The following is a 22,580-nucleotide window of genomic DNA, read 5'->3' as shown; positions in this document are numbered from 1 at the left end:
CCTGCCCACACAACATTTGCCCACACTCTTCCCTTGCCCTTCTGTAATTTGGTTTCTCCTGTTTTGTCCTCCCTTTAATTACCTTTCTTAACTAGCCATATGTATGCAAAGAAGGCAGGCAATTCATCACTTTTCTGACTGAAAGTTCCATAATGCATTACTTCAACAAGCTGGATGGGGAGGGTTCTCTTAGCCACTGCAGGGAAGTCATGTTCATTTGGTTTTATTAACAGGGGGTCTGCTGCTCCTCGTTAGTGCCCCCACCCCCACTGGCTGGGTGGGGGAGGGTAACACCCTTGCAGACTGCCTCATTAAACCAATAGGTGACTTTCGACAAGTGAACTGTATCAGCAGGTGAGAAATGATACTCTCAATACGAGGCCTCCCCCACCCCCTAGAGTTAGGTTTGCTTCCAGACAAAACCAGAAGCAGCCTTGGTTTCCCTCGGCCAGAGTGATGATTTTGGTGTTGGATTGATGCTCCGATCTTGCGCATAATATTATGCAAACTGTAGATGTTTAGACTTAGTGCACACATATAAACAGATGCCATTTTGTAGCTATGGCAGAAACATTGGGCCTGCATGGCAGCCCCGTAGACCCAGGCAAGAAACCTGAATAGGCCCAAGCGCTGATGAGAGAGAGAGACCCGCGCTGTTAATTTCCACAGAAACCCTCCTGTTGCCAATACGTTTCATCCCGAGAAATAATGTGTCCTGTGAGGCCATGAGACGGTGATAGGTGCCTCGCTGAACGTTTTATCACAACTAGGCCAGAGCACACTTCTGACCCCCACCCAGCCAACTACAAGTTATAGCCCCCTGAATTCCAAGATACCAGCTGACCCCAGGCCACTGGCCATAAACCAGACAACCATAAAGGTCTAAAAGAATGGCCCCCCTATCGGTACTTTACACCCGCATGATTCGAGATGCGGGGAGGATAAATCATAGTTCAACAGCAAGGATGGAAGCCTTGGACGACCCACCTGGGATGAGTGAAATGTGTGTGGGTCATGGTGACCTCAAGCCTCCCCCTGTACCAGCCCATGATCATGCCAGGTGCCCTGTGTAGTAATAGAGTAGCATTTCTACATAACACATTTAACTGTATTCTCAACCTTGGTTCCCCAGAGGCGATGAGCCCAGGTGACCCCACGTGATGGATGGATGGATGGATGGACAGGGCTGGGGCCAATGTCCTGGCATCCCCTATGGAGTAGGCAAATGGTTGCACCAACCAGTCGCGCTGGTGTTTACTGTATACTGAGGATGCTGTGCCCCTTTTTAAGCTTTTGCTTGCACCTTTTCTTCTCAGAACGTTCCTGAGCAGCAGAGTTCTTTGCTAGCACACCTATTTTTTTGCATCATTAAAACTTGTTATCCTTGCAAGAATCTCTTGGCCCTTTTTCCCTAGCGGGTTGCATTTTTTCTGGTGTGAGCGTCTAGGGGTGTGCCTTCACATGGCAGAAGCGTGATCCTTGTGGTTCCAAACCAGGTGAGAGGGTCATCAAAGTTCCAGCCTTTGCCAATTTGACCACCCCAGAGAGAACCTTTCCAAGGAGGGACCTTCTTTTGCAGGAGAGAGGAGAAGCAGAGCCTTCAACAAATCCCGGCCACCCTCAACCTTACTGCCGGGTTATTCAGAGGGTAAAGCACCAGCATTGGTGACGCCCAAAGGTTCTGGATGTGATGTCCTGTTGGGCACTGGAAGCTCCAAAAGCAGTGTGTGCCTGAGTGGGAAAGTTCTTACAGTTGGCACTGCCCTCCTGGTGGAAACCTGTTGCGGTGCATGGCTGCTTAGGGGTTTTGTCCCCTCTGCACATTAATAAAGGCACTGACCGGAGGGTGCGAGGGGGTATTCAACTGCTATTTATTTTTCCAAAACGACTCCCGAACATGTAAAACTGTCAAGCAGTTTCCAAAAGATTGGTTTCACCCCTTGCCGCCTAACAGTGAACATCGTGGGCAAAAAGTCGCGTGCCCAGTGTGGGTCGATTTCATTGGGGGAGAAATAGTCAGGGCACCACAAACACATTGAAAAAGTGGAGGGGAAACAGAAAAGTGTGCAAAAGGGGACTTTCTTCCATTCAACGTGTAACACTGGGCATCACTCCGGCGTGAGCGACAAGCAGAACCTTAGAACATGCAAACCAACACACACACAGCAGTGCCAACGCAGAGCATCACTCGGGTAGGAGGAACGGCAGACAGTGAAAACAGCCCAGAAAAAAAAAATAACGACCTGAAAATCATTCCAACAAACTGATTCAATGATTCAAATGCAGTTATTAAGCTAGAAGACACAGTACATTCATTTAAAAAAACAAATGCAACAAAAAGTGGGGCACACTACAACAATGCTTTTACTCCTGCACAGCACGTGTGTGATGCGCTGCCCATGTCTGGGACACACCCTCGTGAGTGAGACTTCATGAACGCGCTGCGCGGGCCACCACACACTTCTCCGGCAGACATTTGCTTTTATATTGGAGGCAATACTCTTTAGTCAGGGACAGCCCTTGCTTCTCCTGAACACAGATGGCTTGTTTTCGTCATATCACAACTCACGTCTGGGACAAAGGGCGGGTCCAGGATTCCAGCCTCTAGCCGCTTGAAGTTCATTGCCTTGAAGAAGGGATGTCGTTTCACCTCCGAGGCCTTTCCCTCAGGGCAACCCAGCCTGTGCTTCACGTCTTTGGTTAAAAGCTGCAAAAAAAGATGGAGGTTAATGCTCAGAAGAGCAACGTATAGCGATGTATCGGGCAGACAGTTTATCACATTATGAGTAGCATAAGGCCCCGGAGATTACGTGCAGTTTCATTAGCCACGTATTTCTCATTTTTTTCTCCAAATTCTCATTTTATAAAATGTACATAACCGTTGCGGAAACCCACCCTCCTTAACAGTGCCTTTTGAGATTGGTACAGTTCCAGAAGTCTGCCCCTGATATCCTCAAACAACTTCCTTTTCTTCTGATGCCTGTAAATAACTCTCTCCATCATTACAAGCTTGACCTGTAAATAACTCTCTACATCATTGCAAGCTTGACCTGTAAATAACTCTCTCCATCATTACAAGCTTGACCGGTAAATAGCTCTCTACATCATTGCAAGCTTGACCTGTAAATTACTCTCTACATCATTACAAGCTTGACCTGTAAATAACCCTCTACATCGTTGCAAGCTTGCCCATCACACCAATCCATGCACTCTCCTCGGGATGAATTCTCCACTTCCAGCATCTCAAGATCAGTTTGTTAGCCATCAAAGAGCCCCTAAATAACCCCTTTCCGTGCACCGCTCAAATCACCAATAAGCTGATGATCCCCCAATATCGAGATATCAACGTCATAATCAAGTGACGTTCTCAGCAGCCTGTTGAATATCAACGACAACCTTCTCCAGAAGTGCCTCCCTTTATAATGTTCCCATAGCACGGGTTACAACATTCCCACCCTGTGAGAACTTCCCAGCAAATATGGTGTTCGATATCTTAACCTGCCCTGACCTCTCACCCAGGCTACTAGAAGACAGAACCCACATTCCTGCAAACAGTCGCCTAGGTCAACTCAGTCATCTCGCCCAAGCAATCTTGCGGACCACTCCTGCAACAAAGCAGTATTCCTATTGGCCGATGACAAAATCAGTGTGTAGAACCTGCTCGCCTGGTGCCTCACTGATTCAGTCTGAGCGACTACCACTCCAAAATCTATCTTGTCCTTCTCTGAAACACTCCTCGTCAGAATGCAGAATTCTTGAATTGTGCAGTTAGGAACCCCCTTGGCAGCCTACAGCTGGTTGAAAGTAAGCCATGTCCCGTTCGCCCCGAGGTCACCAATCCACTGAACACCCCCATGGAACCAATCTGGCCAAAACAACATCTTCCTTCCATCTCTGATCTCCAGATTACACTAAATTGACGAGTCAAGACATGGTAACGGCTCCATCCCGTAAGCCCCCCTAACAGAAGGATCACAAACTTCTTCCAAGACACGCTCAAGAAGTCTTAACAATGCAGTGGCAAAGCGCCAGATGGATCTCATTGAAAGTATAGCCTGAGGTGCCAATGGCCCACATAAACTGACCTCCGCACCAGTCCATTCATCCAGTTCTGAATCCAGAAATGACACCAGGTGCCCGACAGTGAAAGCTAGATGGTAGGCCTGGAAGTTAGGAAACCCAAGCCAGCCCCATCAACGGGTAGTTGGAGTTTCCAGAGTTTCATTCTAGGAGGCTTGTCGTCCCATAGAAAACCCTGTAACAGAGCATTGATATCCAACCACAACTTCCCACCTGCGGGCAAAGGTAACATACTGAGTATATAAGTAATCTTTGGTGCAGAGTTAATTTTCAGCACATTAACTTTCCCCCACAGGGACAGTCTGGACAGCCTTCATCTTTCCAAATCTGATTTCAGACCCGACGGCAGCCTGCCCATATTTTACAACATAATCTTGTCCAATCAGCGGCTCAGCCAGACGTCCAAATATTGTATCCTTTCGGGGCACCATCGAAAACCCAAATCCTCTATTGCTTCCTTCCGGCAACGCGACAGGTAGCGCCTCCGACTTGGACCACTTAATCTTGCATCTAGAAGGAACATTGAACTCTGCAATCTGCTCCATTAAAGCCGGCAGTGAGCGGTCCAGGTCGCTCCGTAGCAAGAGCAAGTCATCCGCATATGGAGTCCTGTTTCTCTTGCGTGTACATCTTCCGTAGGAAGCTATTTTCAACTATTTCCCTTTCAAAGTGTTGTACCCTTCCTGCTGCGGCGTCCTAGCAGGGGACTCTGGAATGGATAATGAACTTCTGGACCATCAAAGCAGGGGAAGAGGCCATTTTCTCTGCCAGGTATATTTTTCCTTTCTGGGTTGCCGCCGTTGCATCATGTATCCTCTCGCCATGTGCTGTAGCACTGGTCCATTAGGACAGTGCAACGGATAAAGATGGGTGCCCAGGGGCTGTACACAACCAAAGAACGATGGCTGCATGGCTTTCTAGAGTATGTGCTCTAGCTCAGAATTTCAAGCCGACTGGAGCTTTGCTATCGTCGTCTATGAGAGCTCACTCAGAACCCTTTGGTGGAACATATGGCCATAGTGGATAGCTTCCCATCTATAATTCTGTGCTCTGAGGGGTCACACATTCAATGCTATCCACCGGTTTGGATTACAAGCCATCACCCAAATGCGCAGGTGCAGTGAAACTCCAGTTGCGCACAGTACCAAGAGGTTGAACAGCGTTTAGCAGGTAGGGCATGAACAAGGACCCGATAAGTTTGTTTACCCTGTAGTAAGAAAAGGTTTCCGTTCGAAGAAGAGATCAATGTGCTCTGAAAATAGTATCGCGCAATGCCATTGTGGCGTTCACGTGTCGCGGTCTATAAAAAACGACCATGAAGCTAGAAACGAAGACACATGAATTCCGACTACCAAAGTCTTGCTCCGCCCTGCTGAAAGTTGATGCTGAAACATGCGCACCAAAGGCCTCCGCTGCAGTGGCATCGCTAGGAGGTTTGGGGGGGTGCCCGGACCCCTCAAATTCTAGGCTCCTCCTTGTGCACCCTCCCACCCCCCTACCTCAGCCTGGCTATTTTCTCTGCACCGTCTGCAATGCTGTGTCCACCAGCATAGCACACACACAGGGCTGCAATCAATGCTGCCGCACAACAATGAAGAGCTGTTAAGTTTCCCTGCAGCCAAGAGCAGCCCCTCCAATCAGAATGTAGCACACAAAACCGCCAATGATGGGTCATTAGTAACTTAATGGTTTAGTGCCTACATTCTGATGGGAGGGGAGGTGCAGTGTGGTGTGCTTCCGACGCCCTTTTATAGGCGCCTCCTTACTTTTGTCTGTGGCGCCCTCTTTGCCCCTCCTAAATTTGATTCTTGGCGATGCCACTGCTCCGCTGATCGATAAGATGTCACCAGATGTTCACAGTATAATAACCCCCATATGTTTCAGTCCCAGGGATGCATTACCCCGATGTAAGGGCAGCAGACGCTTCCAAAGGACAGCGCCAGTCTTGGGCGGGGGGATCCCTTTACATCAGGTTTGGCTCTTGGATACTCCAGCCCAAACCAATAACCACAGCGAACACCACAGCACTGCAGTGTGACGGGGGACGACAATGTGATCTCCACAAGTTGTACAGAGCGGTCTGAATAACCTACAAAGACCCACAGGACGTGAATGTGCAGGTTTCACCAAGAGGGCGGGGTACGAAATTGAGGAGAGCTGGGAGCTATTTAGTTCCTACAAGAGCCTGCTTTGCTCGACACCCAACAGCTGCCAGGAGCTACTTATGGCCAAATCCAGGCGAGATGATACCGAGCAAACAAACCGATGTTGTAACTCTGCATTCAGGACTACCTAGAAATAAACCTTAGGACACATCTACACAACAGCATATACAGCAGAAGGGGTCATAAATAATGGACAAAATGATAGTCAAGAAATAGGCCATTTGTCGTCATCCGGGTCCTGGCATTTTAGTTTAAGTGGTATATGCTGCTCCACTTGTACAGCATGCGTGCCTCATTAAGCAGGGCAAGTGCTCTCCGCAGTACCCTACACACCCAGACAGGAAGCAGTACTCATCTGAGAATACAACAGCACCCCCGTGATGCCCAAAGGGCTAAACGTCAGACTAGAAGACCTCTTCCTCATGGGGTACATAAGACTTAATCTGAGAATAAAACACCCCGGCGTCATGGCAAATGCAACAACATGAGACTCCACATCGCCTGCGCACACATGATGTACAGCCATGAAGTTCTGCTCCACCAAGAGGATGACCGTTGCAGCTTCACGTGTCGCGGTCTATAGGTGCGGTGAAGTTCACTCTGGCACGGGCTGGATCCCTGCTATTGCATGCAATGTAGCACCATGACTACATTAATTGCTGTGGTCTACGTAACCGCGCCATACACAAGAACATGGCCGCACTATGCGGATGATCTACATAGATGAGGCCCACACGCAACGTTAACTGGATCCAGTCGCTCTAGGTCACACACTGACATTAAAACATAACAGCATGCATAGATAGTTACACTGACCATCCTTGCACCGCCGAGCCGCCTGTGCAGCGTTTCAGAGTTGCCACGAACCCAAGCAGAACAATCCACTTCTGAAGATGCGTCCAAGTCTAAGGCAGAGGCTCTTGACTCCTTCCTCTTACAGGCGATACTGGAGTGGGCAAGACAAATGACTGCTCCAGCCATGGCTTAGCCTTTCCTTAAACTGCCACATTGCCCACCTCACGCAGCCTGCGGTGCTCAGATCTGCTGTCCTCGATCCCTCATGTATTGCACCACAGTCCATACTCCCAGAATGTCATCCGAGCAGCCCGAGCAAAAGTGACGCGCAGATACAACGTGCAGAAACTGGTCTAAGACAAGATGGCTGACAGCAAGCAGCCTCTCAAGGATTCAGCGCATATAAGATGGCAGCCAGAGAGCATACAGACCCCAAGCACCCCTCCACTCAGGACTCGCCATACAAGATGGGCACCCCCAGTGCATCACTTTTCCCCACCCTTGGAATGGGAGAAATGTGTAGCCTCCTCTGTATTTTTAACTTAATTTACACCAACTCCGGACCAGGATACGTGCGCTCTAGCGCAACGGTATGCCTCCTGCCGCAGACTCCTGCAGCAGACTCCCTTCAGAGGGCCCTCTCTACATGCAAGTCTGCACCTTACCACAGGGGCTCCCACCTGCACTCACTTCACAATCCTTTTGTTTCCTACTTACAGGCGAGACAAGACAAGTGGCGGTGCAGGGTCACCTTGAATTCCGCTGCGCGGATCTAAGCCAAAGGAAGGACGCCCACATCTTTGGGAGGGAGCCCCCACATTCCCCGGCAGCAGTTCCATCATAGGAGATTCTGTACTTCTGATGGTCCAAGCTAGTAAGCAGCAGACAGGCCACCAATAGTGTCAGACAGGCGCTATACAAGTCAACTTCCATTAGTGCAATGGGAGAAGCTACAGCAATGGCGCACCACACAATAACGAGCTGGAGAGACAACCTCCACTGCCACTGTACAATACTGTCCAGCCAACACACACACAGCGCGCTTCGTGCAGCACACACTGCCTTTTTGAGCTACAGTGCAAGTTTAACAACAAAATTGAGACAAATGATTGCTAATCTTTGCATTAACATTTGATAATCATGAACCAAACTGTCCCTATAAACATCGACATGTCCCTGAAAGGGAAAGGAGGTCCACCTAGACATGCATCAAAAGCCACACTAAAGAGTCAGCAAGTTAGGAGGCTAAAAGCAGACGTCCCAGAGGACTACCAATGGTGTAGGCCATGAGTTCCTGATTCTAGCTGCCGGCTCCCATTTCCAGCAGACATATACACAAGGCAGCGCTACTCTATCGCCCTACCGAGCCCTTCCCAGCAGCCCTTATTCCCCACCACAATTCTAACACAATCCTTTGGCTTAACAGGTACTTTGGTGCAGGGGAACTTGGTTGCCACGCCTCCTCTTCACCCCGCGGCGTCACAGTGGCAGCTCACGCATATTGCCACGTGGGCTGTTGGTGCTTAAAGCACCTCATCTCCCATCAGTACCCGAGCATCATCCAAGCACAGTCTTGGTCTGCTGAAGCAGCCAAGGCAGAACCAGGACACACTGTGTAGAAGGTCTACACCATCCTCCTGGCAAGTTTAAGGTTTATGGACTGCTCCTCGCAGACTTCTGGCAGTCTGAAAATAGAGTCCAGTTGAACTCCTTAAACTCTAGGATAATCTTCAATGAACGCTGCGGCCTCTTGATCCAGAAGACGCTTCTTTCATGTGCTCTTCTGCCCCCCCCACAACCACCCCACGGGTTACTACGTTTGGGAGGCTGATGCCTGCCATCCATCTCTCTGAGATTTAAACTTTATTATCTCATGAGAGGAGCGCCAAGACTCCAAGGGGAGGGCGACAGACCCCGACCCCCCGCAGGAAGGTCTCCGTGAGACACGCACAAGTAGCTGAATATGACCTACTGGACATCACACCTGGGTGAAAGCTCCCCAAAGAGCGCCAACCGGATTCCTGAGGAGGCTGCGGAGGAGCCATGATGCCGCCCCTTGCGTTCATAACTGGAAGGCTGCTGAGTATTTCCACAGTTAGGGTGAGGGGGGGTGGTAGAATTACCCTATACCACCAACTCACCCCCTCACCCCCCCCCCCCCCATGTGTAAGGCCCTTGATCCTTACTACAGGAGGAGGTCACTGAACTTGCAATAGGATTTGGAAAATATTATGGTTAAGGAGGCGCGACCACCAGTACGCCTAGCATGCGACTAAGATGACCTTTGATCCCGCTGCTTTTCGATCCACTGTCATGCCATGAAACCCACCCGCTGCCAGCATGTGTGCCAGCCGTTTCAGTGGCACAGGACTGCACTACATCGCCAGACTGTCTCGACACCCGGGCTTCTTTGGGCACAGACCCGAAACGGCTCAACGCCGATGACCCAATTAAAGTCCCAAGAAGCCGGTCTCGAAGTTGAGTCGCAAGAACAAGCATTAAAGGTACATGAAGGGGCTCTGCCCCCCTCACCAGCCTTAAAGGGCCGGAGTGACAAGTGAGACCCACTCTCTACCTTTTTAAAGCACATGGTCAGTGAGCTTGACTTTGCTGCTGAAAGGATGGCCTCTGCTCCCCTTCTTTTAGGCCCAAAGTGCCCCGTTTCATTACATTCCACGTCCTCTTTTACAGGGGTGGAGTAAGGGAATTTTGATGCTGGTTTGTATTTTTTACTGTTTTTAGAGCACCTTGGTTGGGCATTTTTATATTGGCACCACACTATTGTTGGCATGGTGTCTCTGGTTACTCGCATGACTCCTAACGAGTCGTGCCTGTCCTGAGCCCACCCTGCCTTAAAGAGAAGAAGCCGGTCCACCGGTCAGGTTGTGCCCGTTTCACCTTTACGATGGCGACCACTGCGGGTTTATTAGTAGTGTGGGGGATGAGTAGACAGATTTGCCCCCACTCATACCCTACTCCTCAAGAGCAGTAGGCACTCCGCCACATGGGGGTGTCAGGAGGAAAATCAGGGGGTGCGGGCGGTGTGACCGAGAAATCACCAAACCATGGATGGGGCAGCTCAGGTGCCCAAGGGAGGGACCATGGCACTGTTTGGAGGGCAATGAGTGTGACATGCCAACATCACTGCCATATCGGGTGTCGATGTGCTGCACACAACCATGTGCACAGCAAGCACCCAAAGGGGAGCTATTTATGGGGCACCCAGCACTGGGTGATACGATATGGCATTTATAATGCTTCTGTACACAAGTGTTTCAAGGCGCGATAAGACAAGGAGGGGGAAACAGAGGGAGGACAAAAACAATGACCTCACTAGGCCTTGTGTCATTCAGATGGCGCACGTGCAGGGAACTGTTCAAGTGCTGGGGGGGGGCAAAGGAGAAGTCCAAGTGACTCAGTAAGTGCTGCCATAGGGTGGCTCTAAAGTGCAAAGAGAAGGGACTGTAGGGTTGCAGATACAGACCATAAGTGCTGAGGGAGCCTGGAGGCAGTGCAAGGGCAACTGGACCTGCAGGAGTCTGGGCCCGAGTTCAGGGGTGGCCAGGTGACCAGTGCATGGAACAGTCAGCCGGGATAGTGGCTTTCGTTTGGATGACATGAATGCTGTTCCGGAGCAGTACATCATGTCTTGGTCCATTTCCCCGCCGAGCAATCCCTGCACCTACTCCCCATCTTTCTTTGGGCCCCACGTGGGATCAATGTTGCTGCATCTCTGGGCCCAACCAGTGTTGAAAAGCGTGCATAGCGCCGAGCGACCACCAGGGCGCAGCAGAGACCCAGAAAACACGATAAAGCGCGCACTCGAGTAGCCATTATGCACGGAAGAGGTACTTAATATTTTAACAGTGTTACAAATCGGCAGGCTTTCTAGCTGGCACAGAAAACATGACATCATGAAATATTGAGAACAGCCGGTCGCGTCCACTGCACGGAGAGGAGAGCGCGGCAAACTGGTTAACCCTGAAGGCAGAACTGCAACCAGAAACTGCCAGCGCCCTGATCCGGGGTCTGACGCTTCAAGGCGCCATTAGATCCCAAAGGACTGGCATCACAGACCAGGCGCCGCCGCCGCCCCACGCGCTCGGACAAGCCTGTAGCGCTACGAGGCCAAACCAGTGGGGAACGGGTGCTATATAATAAGCGTCAAATAACAGAAGGCGAAGAACTTCTCCGGCCTGTGCAACGCTGCCCGGATTCACTGTAGGTCAAATGGATCTTGCCAGACATGGGGGAGCCCCACAGGAAGGGACAGGAAGGGTGCCTAAAAACAGGGAGAAGTGCACCAAAAAAGTAGTGAAACTATGACTCTGGCAGGGGAAAGAGTAGGCAGGAAGGAAGCAACATGCAACTCCTTTTTCATTGGCTGCAGTCATGCTGGTTGACAGCCAATGAGGTTGAAACGGATTTCAGTTTAGCTGTAACTGCTATGGGATGGTAAAGTAGAGACGTGCGATTTGACAAAGAACAGTTCCAGAATGGTTGAAATGGTTACACAAAGTAGCAGAACTGTTAACACTAAAAAATAAAAGCGATGGAAGTGGAACCCCGCTCCCGGGCGTTCCCGCTCGCTTCTACCACTGCCTATAAACGTGCACCGATCTGTACGGTGGCTTTTCTACATCCATTCTCCTTACATTTGGGGGTATTGTAAACCCATGTGTGTCGAGACAGTAGCTAGAACTGACTTTCCTCCAACCTGTGAAGTGTCTTGCAGGGGGAGTGAGGGGTCTCCATTGCTGTATTCTGCCTTTTTTCTCCAAAAAGGGTGGCATCTCGCTTTCCCATTCAACTGGAAGAGTCGTTGACCTTGCAACTCCTGGGCACCTCTCACGAACGGTGGTAGAACTATCCCCCAGTGACAGCACCCCCGCAGACTAGCCACAAAGTCCCCTGGGTAAATCTGAGTCAGGGGGGTAAGTAATAAAGTCCCCGCCCCACATCCCCCGTTCTCCATGGGATAACACTGGGAACAAGTAGCCCCTTTGTCTCCATAATACCACTCCACTCACCTTTTGGTTGTTGAACCCGCGTCAGGTATATTGCCCCTGGGCTAGCCACAGGTCTGAAGAAGGGAAAACATTCACTTAATCCTTGTAAAATTGTTGTTAAACTTTACAACTATCGCCAGCACAAGCCTATCAAAACCTACTTACAGAGCACTCACTCTGGTGAGAAACATTGTGGGCTCCTGTGGCTTTTGGGCACAGGCCCCATTCATTTTAGGGTTTGGACTGCTTAAGTAACTGCTTAAGTTACGTCATTGTCTTGCGATCTGGTTCCATCATTTACTGCATCTAAAATACTTACCTGCTTTGCCGACTAAACTATTTGATGTCCATTAGAATCTATGGTGACTGTATATTTGTATCAGAGTGTTGTGCAATACTACTACCGGCTAGATTCATTTTCCAGTGGGTTTAGAACTCCTCATAACAAGTATCTATTTTTATACTGGACTGTCTAGACTGAAATATGTGCTATACTGTGTTTCCTCATTGTGGGTCCCTGACCCTACTCGCACACTCCGAAGAATACGCCTTGACGGCTCACATCTCTCGGAGTTCCCTGCTCACTATAATTTGGGTGGCCTCGTAAAATCTGTCCACCAGGTCGGATTCTAGAAACCCATCTTAACATGTTGCGGCGCAGGCTTCTGGAGATGCGGACTTTCCCTGCAAGATAGCTTGGGGACTTCAGGGCAATGGCTTTGTAGATGGTGCAGCAGGATTTGAAGATACAGGCTTGCAGCGGGAGCCAGTGCAGTTCGATAAGAATTGGGTGATGTGGTCAAATCCCTTTAATGACTGGTGCTGCAGCATGGATGACATCTCAGGGGTGCCAGGGTAGTCTCCAAAAGGCCTTTCAAAAGGGCATGGCCACCCTCCAGGTGGGAGTGACTAACACTTGGGCGGGAGATCTGAAGTGGTTTTCTGGGATGAAGGGCTTGATTTTCAACAGGAGAGAACATCGATACTAAGCCTCTTGCAGCTTCCTTGCCATGTGCTGTTTGAAGGAGAGATGTCTAATCCAAGAGACTTGGTGCAGGTGGGCTGCTGGGGCGTGAAGCCCTCAAGGCTCATAGCAGAGAGCCAAGTCTGGATGTTGCGCTCTTCGGTCAGCAGTAGGAATTCAGTCCAGGCGTTACCTTAAACATCAAATAATCTCAGGAAGGGAGAAGATGTTGAAGAGACTCCACAGGGGAGGGTGGTGGCCTGTACCAGGAAGGGGGGTGAGGGGGCTGCACCATACTATGTTGCCTGCTGCAAAGTCAATGTCCTTTATTACAAGGAGGTGTGGATGCGGTCCAGAATGATGGAGCGGTTGACCCTGTCAAAGGCCTCTGAGAGGCTGATGAGGGTGACCAGAGGGATGTGGTCTAGAGACTTGTGAAGTTCCTCCATCATATGCAACAACGCAGATTCCGTGCCTCCGATAGGTTGGAAGCCGGGTTGGAGGCTCTGCCGCAGCAGGTGGGTTTCACTGCAGGCTTGATGTTGATGGGTGACATCCTTCTCTGGGATATTGCCGATGAAGAGGTATACGTGAGAGGTTGGTAACTTGATGGAATATTAGGGCCATTGAGTGTTTTTATTTTGAGTAGCGGACTGATGAGCGTTTTCTTCAAGAGGCCCGGGACTGTCCGCATTTTATGTTGGCAGTTTTGTGGGGCCAGGCTGGGATTTCATTTTATAGTCTTTGCATGGCATGAACGTATCTGCTCAGAGCATGCATTCTGCTGTGGGAAAAGGCTGGAACGTAGTGGCCAAGGTCTGAGAAGAAACGGGGGAGGGAGTTCATTTTTTGGTGGCTCTTGAGCAGATCAGGAGATGGGTTGCTGTCTTGTGCAAGCAGTCATGGAGCTACGCTTTGTTTCCTGCAATGTTGGCATTGCGATTGGTGTTGGCGTGCTTTTCGGTCTGCTGGATTCTTTGCTTTTGCATAACGGAGTGGACACGCTTTCTGCAAATTCCTCTGCAGGCCCTGGGGAAGCAGGCGACTATAGTCCAGCTTCCATTCAACCTAATTGGGTGAAGCCAATGGAATGAGAGCCCAGCAGCTTCAGAATCCTACTGAAATGTAAAAGGCCCTGGGCCAGCACTGGGCAAGGTGTAGACAAGGGAATGCAATTGCGCCAACTACGGCTTTAGCTAAAGTGAGGCTCGTTTCTGAAGGGGACTGAGTTTCAGGGTTTACGGTGCTTGACCTCTTCACACACGCCACATGAAACATCACAGAATCCTCCGACAGTGATGACATGACAACAGTATTTTGGGTTCTGCCTGGGATTGGCGGAAATCTCTTTGACCACAGAGAACCCACATCTTCTTGCTCTCAAGGCTTCCATGCCAACAATGTCAGATTTGCCTACCGAGGCCCTCTTGGACATGCCTGTACCCACGGCTTTCAATGGCCACCTCATCTGCTCACAAACAGGATTCAAGTTTTTCATTAAACACTGCAACATACAAGGCAAAAAAAGCTTTGCATTATTTTTACCCAAAACTGCACTGACCAAGTTCCTGAAACAGAACCGGTCTCAGAGGTGAATCCTTTGGTCTAGAGAAACTCATGCAACATCATAACCAGTCTCACCCATGGAAAGGCCCAAAAAGGACACATCCTGTAGCTGACCTACCCCTAGACAGAGCAAGTCGCAATGGGTATAGACCATCATGACTAGACTCTGGCAATGGCGTCTGCGTAGTCATTCCTAAAGAGACACGGTTAAACCCAAGAAGCTTTAGAATGCAGCCGCATTGTCAAACAATCATTTCCTGAGGGTACAGGTTCCTCAATCGCTCTGTTCACTGAACGTGTTGCCTGTAGAGGAAAAGAGTGAAGTCTAGGCTATTGTACCCATCTCATTGTGCCTTTTCTGCCAACGTACCATCCACTGAACCCACTTCCATCCAGTCAGGCATCCGGCTCTCAGCATCAAGCTTAGGCAAGAATAAATGGAGAGGATACAGAATTGAAGTCCAGTCTGTATAATGTCTTCTTTGAAGTGTGAGCCCCTGCTATGAACTGGGACTTCATTGATTGCTTAAGATCTTCCCCTCCAAAGAATATTTTACTGAAATCTTTTCTTTAGCGCCAAGAGGCAACATGTGGCTCCGAAACCCAAGACGCTTCCAGAGTTTGGGGTCTTGTACTGAAAATGACCCTCTGTACAAGCGGGATTACGGTAAAGAGGTAGTGTCATAGCCCGACGGCTAGCCTTTGAGGGCCACCAAGGATGGGAGGCCAGGTGCAGATCCAGACAAAGAGGGCATCCATCCGCAGTGACAGCACATGTGAACAGACTACCTCTCACTTGCGGCCTTAAAACACACTGAAGGGGTCTCAAAAACACAGGGATGTGCACCACAAACGATGAGAACTGGGCAACCTTGAATACTTCCAAACCTGGATCAAAGAGAAGGCGTAGAGCTAGCAATACTTTATCCAGGCTGCTGGTGAAGAATACGCCATTTACGAAGTGGGCTAGCTGGCGGGTTCGGTAGCGTACGGGAGAGGACAGGTTGCCCTGTACTAAACAACGGCTCCTCATTACCCCCAGTCAGATCAACTGCCTCATCGCAACAGTAGCAGGAACTAAGCCTGGCCAAAAGTGCAGGACCAGAACCATCAGACAATCCACAATCCATGTCGACAGCGAATGAAAGCCAGGGAGAAACTGGGGTACGTACCCCCAGGTCCAAGATCCTTGTTACGTGGCTGCCGGAGGGGGATCAGAGTGACGTGCGGCTTTTAACCATTTCCTGAGAAATGAGGGACGGACGCAATAGGAAAAATTCCCAATCCTGGAAGTGCAAACATTATGTTCACGAGTACTTCTATAGCGCTGCATGCACCGCAGTAAGGCCGTACCTGGGTTCAGTACAATTGCTAATGTCAGAAGCATGAGAGAACAAGAACCAGGCCGGCTCATAATCAATGCTGTGTCAATACAGGTTTTATGCATATTCAATGAAAATACCTTAGCGGAAAGGTGCAAAATCTCACTGACCACACATTTATTTAGTGAAAGATAACAGTCCGGAGGAACCTCCTGAGGGCAGTCTTCAAAGCCACTGACCACAACCCGGATCCAAGCAAGCACGCAATACCTTCCCAGGAACCCCCAGTCCACCCAGCACCTGATACAAGCAAGCACGCGATACCTTCCGAGGAACCCCCAGTCCACCCAGCGCCTGATCCAAGCAAGCACGCAATACCTTCCCAGGAACCCCCAGTCCACCCAGCACCTGATACAAGCAAGCAAGCAATACCTTCCCAGGAACCCCCAGTCCACCCAGCACCTGATCCAAGCAAGCACGCAATACCTTCCCAGGAACCCCCCCTTCCCCCAGTCCCACCCAACCCCTGATCCAACCAGGCACGCAATACCTTCCCAGGAACCCTCCAGTCCACCCAGCACCTGATCCAAGCAAGCACGCAATACCTTCCCAGGAACCCCCAGTCCACCTAGCACCTGATCCAAGCAAGCACGCAATACCTTCCCTTGAACCCCCAGTCCACCTAGCACCTGATCCAAGCAAGCACGCAATACCTTCCCAAGAACCCCCAGTCCACGCAGCACCTGATCCGAGCAAGCACGCAATACCTTCCCAAGAACCCCCAGTCCACGCAGCACCTGATCCAAGCAAGCACGCAATACATTCCGAGGAACCCCCAGTCCCACCCAGCACCTGATCCAAGAAAGCACGCAATACCTTCCCAGGAACCCCCAGTCCCACCCAGCACCTGATCCAAGAAAGCACGCAATACCTTCCCAGGAACCCTCCAGTCCACCCAGCACCTGATCCAAGAAAGCACGCAATACCTTCCCAGGAACCCTCCAATCCACCCAGCACCTGATCCAAGCAAGCACGCAATACCTTCCCAGGAACCCTCAGTCCCACCCAGCACCTGATCCAAGCAAGCACGCAATACCTTCCCAGGAACCCTCAGTCCCACCCAGCACCTGATCCAAGCAAGCACGCAATACCTTCCCAGGAACCCCCAGTCCACCCAGCACCTGATCCAAGCAAGCACGCAATACCTTCCCAGGAACCCTCAGTCCACCCAGCACCTGATCCAAGCAAGCACGCAATACCTTCCCAGGAACCCCCAGTCCCACCCAGCACCTGATCCAAGCAAGCACGCAATACCTTCCCAGGAACCCCCAGTCCACCCAGCACCTGATCCAAGCAAGCACGCAATACCTTCCCAGGAACCCTCCAGTCCACCCAGCACCTGATCCAAGCAAGCACGCAATACCTTCCCAGGAACCCCCAGTCCACCCAGCACCTGATCCAAGCAAGCACGCAATACCTTCCCAGGAACCCCCAGTCCACCTAGCACCTGATCCAAGCAAGCACGCACCATCTTCCCAGGAACCCCCAGCCTACCCAGCCCCTGATCCAAGCAAGCACGCAATACCTTCCCAGGAACCCTCCAGTCCACCCAGCACCTGATCCAAGCAAGCACGCAATACCTTCCCAGGAACCCCCAGTCCACCCAGCAACTGATCCAAGCAAGCACGCAATACCTTCCCAGGAACCCTCAGTCCACCCAGCACCTGATCCAAGCAAGCACGCAATACCTTCCCAGGAACCCCCAGTCCCACCGAGCACCTGATCCAAGCAAGCACGCAATACCTTCCCAGGAACCCCCAGCCTACCCAGCCCCTGATCCAAGCAAGCACGCAATACCTTCCCAGGAACCCCCAGTCCCACCCAGCCCCTGATCCAAGCAAGCATGCAATACCTTCCCAGGAACCCTCCAGTCCACCCAGCACCTGATCCAAGCAAGCACGCAATACCTTCCCAGGAACCCCCAGTCCCACCGAGCACCTGATCCAAGCAAGCACGCAATACCTTCCCAGGAACCCCCAGCCCCATGAGCACCTGATCCAAGCAAGCACGCAATACCTTCCCAGGAACCCCTAGTCCCACTCAGCACCTGATCCAAGCAAGCACGCAATACCTTCCCAGGAACCCTCCAGTCCACCCAGCCCCTGATCCAAGCAAGCACGCAATACCTTCCCAGGAACCCCCAGTCCCACCCAGCACCTGATCCAAGAAAGCACGCAATACCTTCCCAGGAACCCCCAGTCCCACCCAGCACCTGATCCAAGAAAGCACGCAATACCTTCCCAGGAACCCTCCAGTCCACCCAGCACCTGATCCAAGAAAGCACGCAATACCTTCCCAGGAACCCTCCAATCCACCCAGCACCTGATCCAAGCAAGCACGCAATACCTTCCCAGGAACCCCCAGTCCACCTAGCACCTGATCCAAGCAAGCACGCAATACCTTCCCTTGAACCCCCAGTCCACCTAGCACCTGATCCAAGCAAGCACGCAATACCTTCCCAAGAACCCCCAGTCCACGCAGCACCTGATCCGAGCAAGCACGCAATACCTTCCCAAGAACCCCCAGTCCACGCAGCACCTGATCCAAGCAAGCACGCAATACATTCCGAGGAACCCCCAGTCCCACCCAGCACCTGATCCAAGAAAGCACGCAATACCTTCCCAGGAACCCCCAGTCCCACCCAGCACCTGATCCAAGAAAGCACGCAATACCTTCCCAGGAACCCTCCAGTCCACCCAGCACCTGATCCAAGAAAGCACGCAATACCTTCCCAGGAACCCTCCAATCCACCCAGCACCTGATCCAAGCAAGCACGCAATACCTTCCCAGGAACCCTCAGTCCCACCCAGCACCTGATCCAAGCAAGCACGCAATACCTTCCCAGGAACCCTCAGTCCCACCCAGCACCTGATCCAAGCAAGCACGCAATACCTTCCCAGGAACCCCCAGTCCACCCAGCACCTGATCCAAGCAAGCACGCAATACCTTCCCAGGAACCCTCAGTCCACCCAGCACCTGATCCAAGCAAGCACGCAATACCTTCCCAGGAACCCCCAGTCCCACCCAGCACCTGATCCAAGCAAGCACGCAATACCTTCCCAGGAACCCCCAGTCCACCCAGCACCTGATCCAAGCAAGCACGCAATACCTTCCCAGGAACCCTCCAGTCCACCCAGCACCTGATCCAAGCAAGCACGCAATACCTTCCCAGGAACCCCCAGTCCACCCAGCACCTGATCCAAGCAAGCACGCAATACCTTCCCAGGAGCCCTCAGTCCAACCAGCACCTGATCCAAGCAAGCACGCAATACCTTCCCAGGAACCCCCAGTCCACCTAGCACCTGATCCAAGCAAGCACGCACCATCTTCCCAGGAACCCCCAGCCTACCCAGCCCCTGATCCAAGCAAGCACGCAATACCTTCCCAGGAACCCTCCAGTCCACCCAGCACCTGATCCAAGCAAGCACGCAATACCTTCCCAGGAACCCCCAGTCCACCCAGCAACTGATCCAAGCAAGCACGCAATACCTTCCCAGGAACCCTCAGTCCACCCAGCACCTGATCCAAGCAAGCACGCAATACCTTCCCAGGAACCCCCAGTCCCACCGAGCACCTGATCCAAGCAAGCACGCAATACCTTCCCAGGAACCCCCAGCCTACCCAGCCCCTGATCCAAGCAAGCACGCAATACCTTCCCAGGAACCCCCAGTCCCACCCAGCCCCTGATCCAAGCAAGCATGCAATACCTTCCCAGGAACCCTCCAGTCCACCCAGCACCTGATCCAAGCAAGCACGCAATACCTTCCCAGGAACCCCCAGTCCCACCGAGCACCTGATCCAAGCAAGCACGCAATACCTTCCCAGGAACCCCCAGCCCCATGAGCACCTGATCCAAGCAAGCACGCAATACCTTCCCAGGAACCCCTAGTCCCACTCAGCACCTGATCCAAGCAAGCACGCAATACCTTCCCAGGAACCCCTAGTCCCACTCAGCACCTGATCCAAGCAAGCACGCAATACCTTCCCAGGAACCCTCCAGTCCACCCAGCCCCTGATCCAAGCAAGCACGCAATACCTTCCCAGGAACCCCCAGTCCCACCCAGCACCTGATCCAAGCAAGCACGCAATACCTTCCCAGGAACCCCCAGTACCTGATCCAAGCAAGCACGTAATACCTTCCCAGGAACCCCCAGCCTACCCAGCCCCTGATTGATCCAAGCAAGCACGCAATACCTTCCCAGGAACCCCCAGTCAAACCCAGCCCCTGATCCAAGCAAGCACGCAATACCTTCCCAGGAACCCTCCAGTCCACCCAGCACCTGATCCAAGCAAGCACGCAATACCTTCCCAGGAACCCCCAGTCCCACCGAGCCCCTGATCCAAGCAAGCACGCAATACCTTCCCAGGAACCCCCAGTCCACCCCAACACCTGATCCAAGCAAGCAATATCTTCCCAGGAACCCCCAATCCCACCGAGCCCCTGATCCAAGCAAGCACGCAATACTTTCCCAGGAACCCCTAGTCCACGCAGCACCTGATCCAAGCAAGCACGCAATACCTTCCCAGGAACCCCCAGTCCACCCAGCACCTGATCCGAGCAAGCACACAATACCTTCCCAGGAACCCCCAGTCCACCCAGCACCTGATCCAAGCAAGCACGCAATACCTTCCCAGGAACCCCCAGTCCACCCAGCACCTGATCCAAGCAAGCACGCAATACCTTCCCAGGAACCCCCAGTCCACCTAGCACCTGATCCAAGCAAGCACGCAATATCTTCCCAGGAACCCCCAGCCTACCCAGCCCCTGATCCAAGCGAGCACGCAATACCTTCCCAGGAACCCTCCAGTCCACCCAGCACCTGACCCAAGCAAGCACGCAATACCTTCCCAGGAACCCCCAGTCCACCTAGCACCTGATCCAAGCAAGCACGCAATACCTTCCCAGGAACCCTCAGTCCACCCAGCACCTGATCCAAGCAAGCACGCAATACCTTCCCAGGAACCCTCAGTCCACCCAGCACCTGATCCAAGCAAGCACGCAATACCTTCCCAAGAACCCCCAGTCCACGCAGCACCTGATCCAAGCAAGCACGCAATACCTTCCCAGGAACCCCCAGTCCCACCCAGCACCTGATCCAAGAAAGCACGCAATACCTTCCCAGGAACCCTCCAGTCCACCCAGCACCTGATCCATGCAAGCACGCAATACCTTCCCAGGAACCCCCAGTCCACCTAGCACCTGATCCAAGCAAGCACGCAATATCTTCCCAGGAACCCCCAGCCTACCTAGCCCCTGATCCAAGCAAGCACGCAATACATTCCGAGGAACCCTCAGCCCACCCAGCATAGCGTTGGCCGAGCAGCCAAGGAGCTTTTCTTCAGGCGGGGTGTAAATCAACAGAAATATGGTACAACGTGATATTGCTTCACATAAAGAATGTGCATAGAAGGTTATGCATCTCCGCCAGCTGTTGCAGGCAAGTAAGAACTCTTACTTTTACGCTGTAGTGTGCTACTTTTAGGAGGTAATGGCCCAAAATGCCACCCTCACAATTATGACGGCCGAAAATGCAGACTTTTAAAATGTGTTTTATTATTAAGACCCCCATACACAATATATATTTGGGGGGTATGTGATATAATGGTAATATGGTGAGGCTTTGGGGGTCTCCTGCCGCATATGTATATGGTGTAAAGCAGGCTTAAAAGAAATAAAAAGTCTACATTTTCGGCCATTGTAATTAGGGGGGGGGTCGCAATAATCATGTGGATCCTTTTTAGAAGCCTCTGGGCAGCTATCCAAACAGCCTTTGGTACTCACAGGGTCACCAGCGCTCGTCCCTAGAGAGTTAGTTCCACAAGGTGTGCTAAGTTCTAGCCTGTTTGCTCCAGACAAGTCTCAGAAACAGTTTTCCCGCCACTGAGGCTGTTATTTTTAATAGGAAATAAAGCCTGAAGCGGAGTTGCATGGGATACTGGTCTGGATAGTCTGTCCCTTTCTGACATGTTCCATCAGTTTCAATCTCTCCGGAGGACTACTGCTTGGAGTCCTCAGGTCCTGGAGCGCCAATGAAGAAGCTTGCACGGCAACAGATTATTCTTCGCTTCAGAGTGTTGGCTCTGATCCACAGGGAGTAAAGGTTCCAGTGATGGGATGGTAGTGACGAGGGGGGACCTAAACATCGCCCTTGTAGCACCTAGCCCAATCTCAGCCTGCCCGTCGACAGATGTAAATTGCTCGTGACTGACTCCCTCCCCTTCATCGATGATGTATCGCAGGTGTGAGAGACGCTATTCACTCAGACAGCCATTCAGACCATATCCCAATGACATCACAGAATCGGTGAGCCTGCAATCTATAAAGCAAGTCGATTGACTACAGCCACAAGGGGCCGATGAAATCACGACTGACATGACGGATGCATTAGACATGAGGCACATAGCCATTTCTGCACTAAGCTATGTAGACATTTTAGTTTATTGCAGCTAGACACGAAGGATATGCTTAGGACTCACATAGTTGATACCTTTCACTAAGCAGAAAACCACAAGACACATAATACATATTCTGAAGCTAAATGCAACAGGGACAGCCATGCAAATAAAGATGGACGACAGATACATTGGAGTAAATGGGAGACGCTTCGGGAATTTGAGA

General features: G+C 51.5%; 1 protein-coding gene across 2 annotated transcripts in view; it reads right to left on the bottom strand.

Moving 5' to 3' along the window:
* Positions 1-22,580, bottom strand: part of GRK5 (G protein-coupled receptor kinase 5) — a 555,873-nt gene that overhangs the window by 15,866 nt on the left and 517,427 nt on the right. For both annotated transcript variants that reach the window (XM_069611930.1, XM_069611931.1), the window contains one exon: positions 2,570-2,707. In XM_069611930.1, the coding sequence (XP_069468031.1) occupies positions 2,570-2,707 (138 nt within the window). The remainder of the gene's footprint in view (positions 1-2,569; positions 2,708-22,580) is intronic.

Source organism: Ambystoma mexicanum, chromosome 8 (assembly GCF_040938575.1).
Source record: "Ambystoma mexicanum isolate Mex_15411 chromosome 8, UKY_AmexF1_1, whole genome shotgun sequence".
NCBI lineage: Eukaryota > Metazoa > Chordata > Amphibia > Caudata > Ambystomatidae > Ambystoma > Ambystoma mexicanum.
The sequence above is the reverse complement of the archived record's forward strand: the minus strand, read 5'-3'. Positions and strand labels throughout refer to the sequence as shown.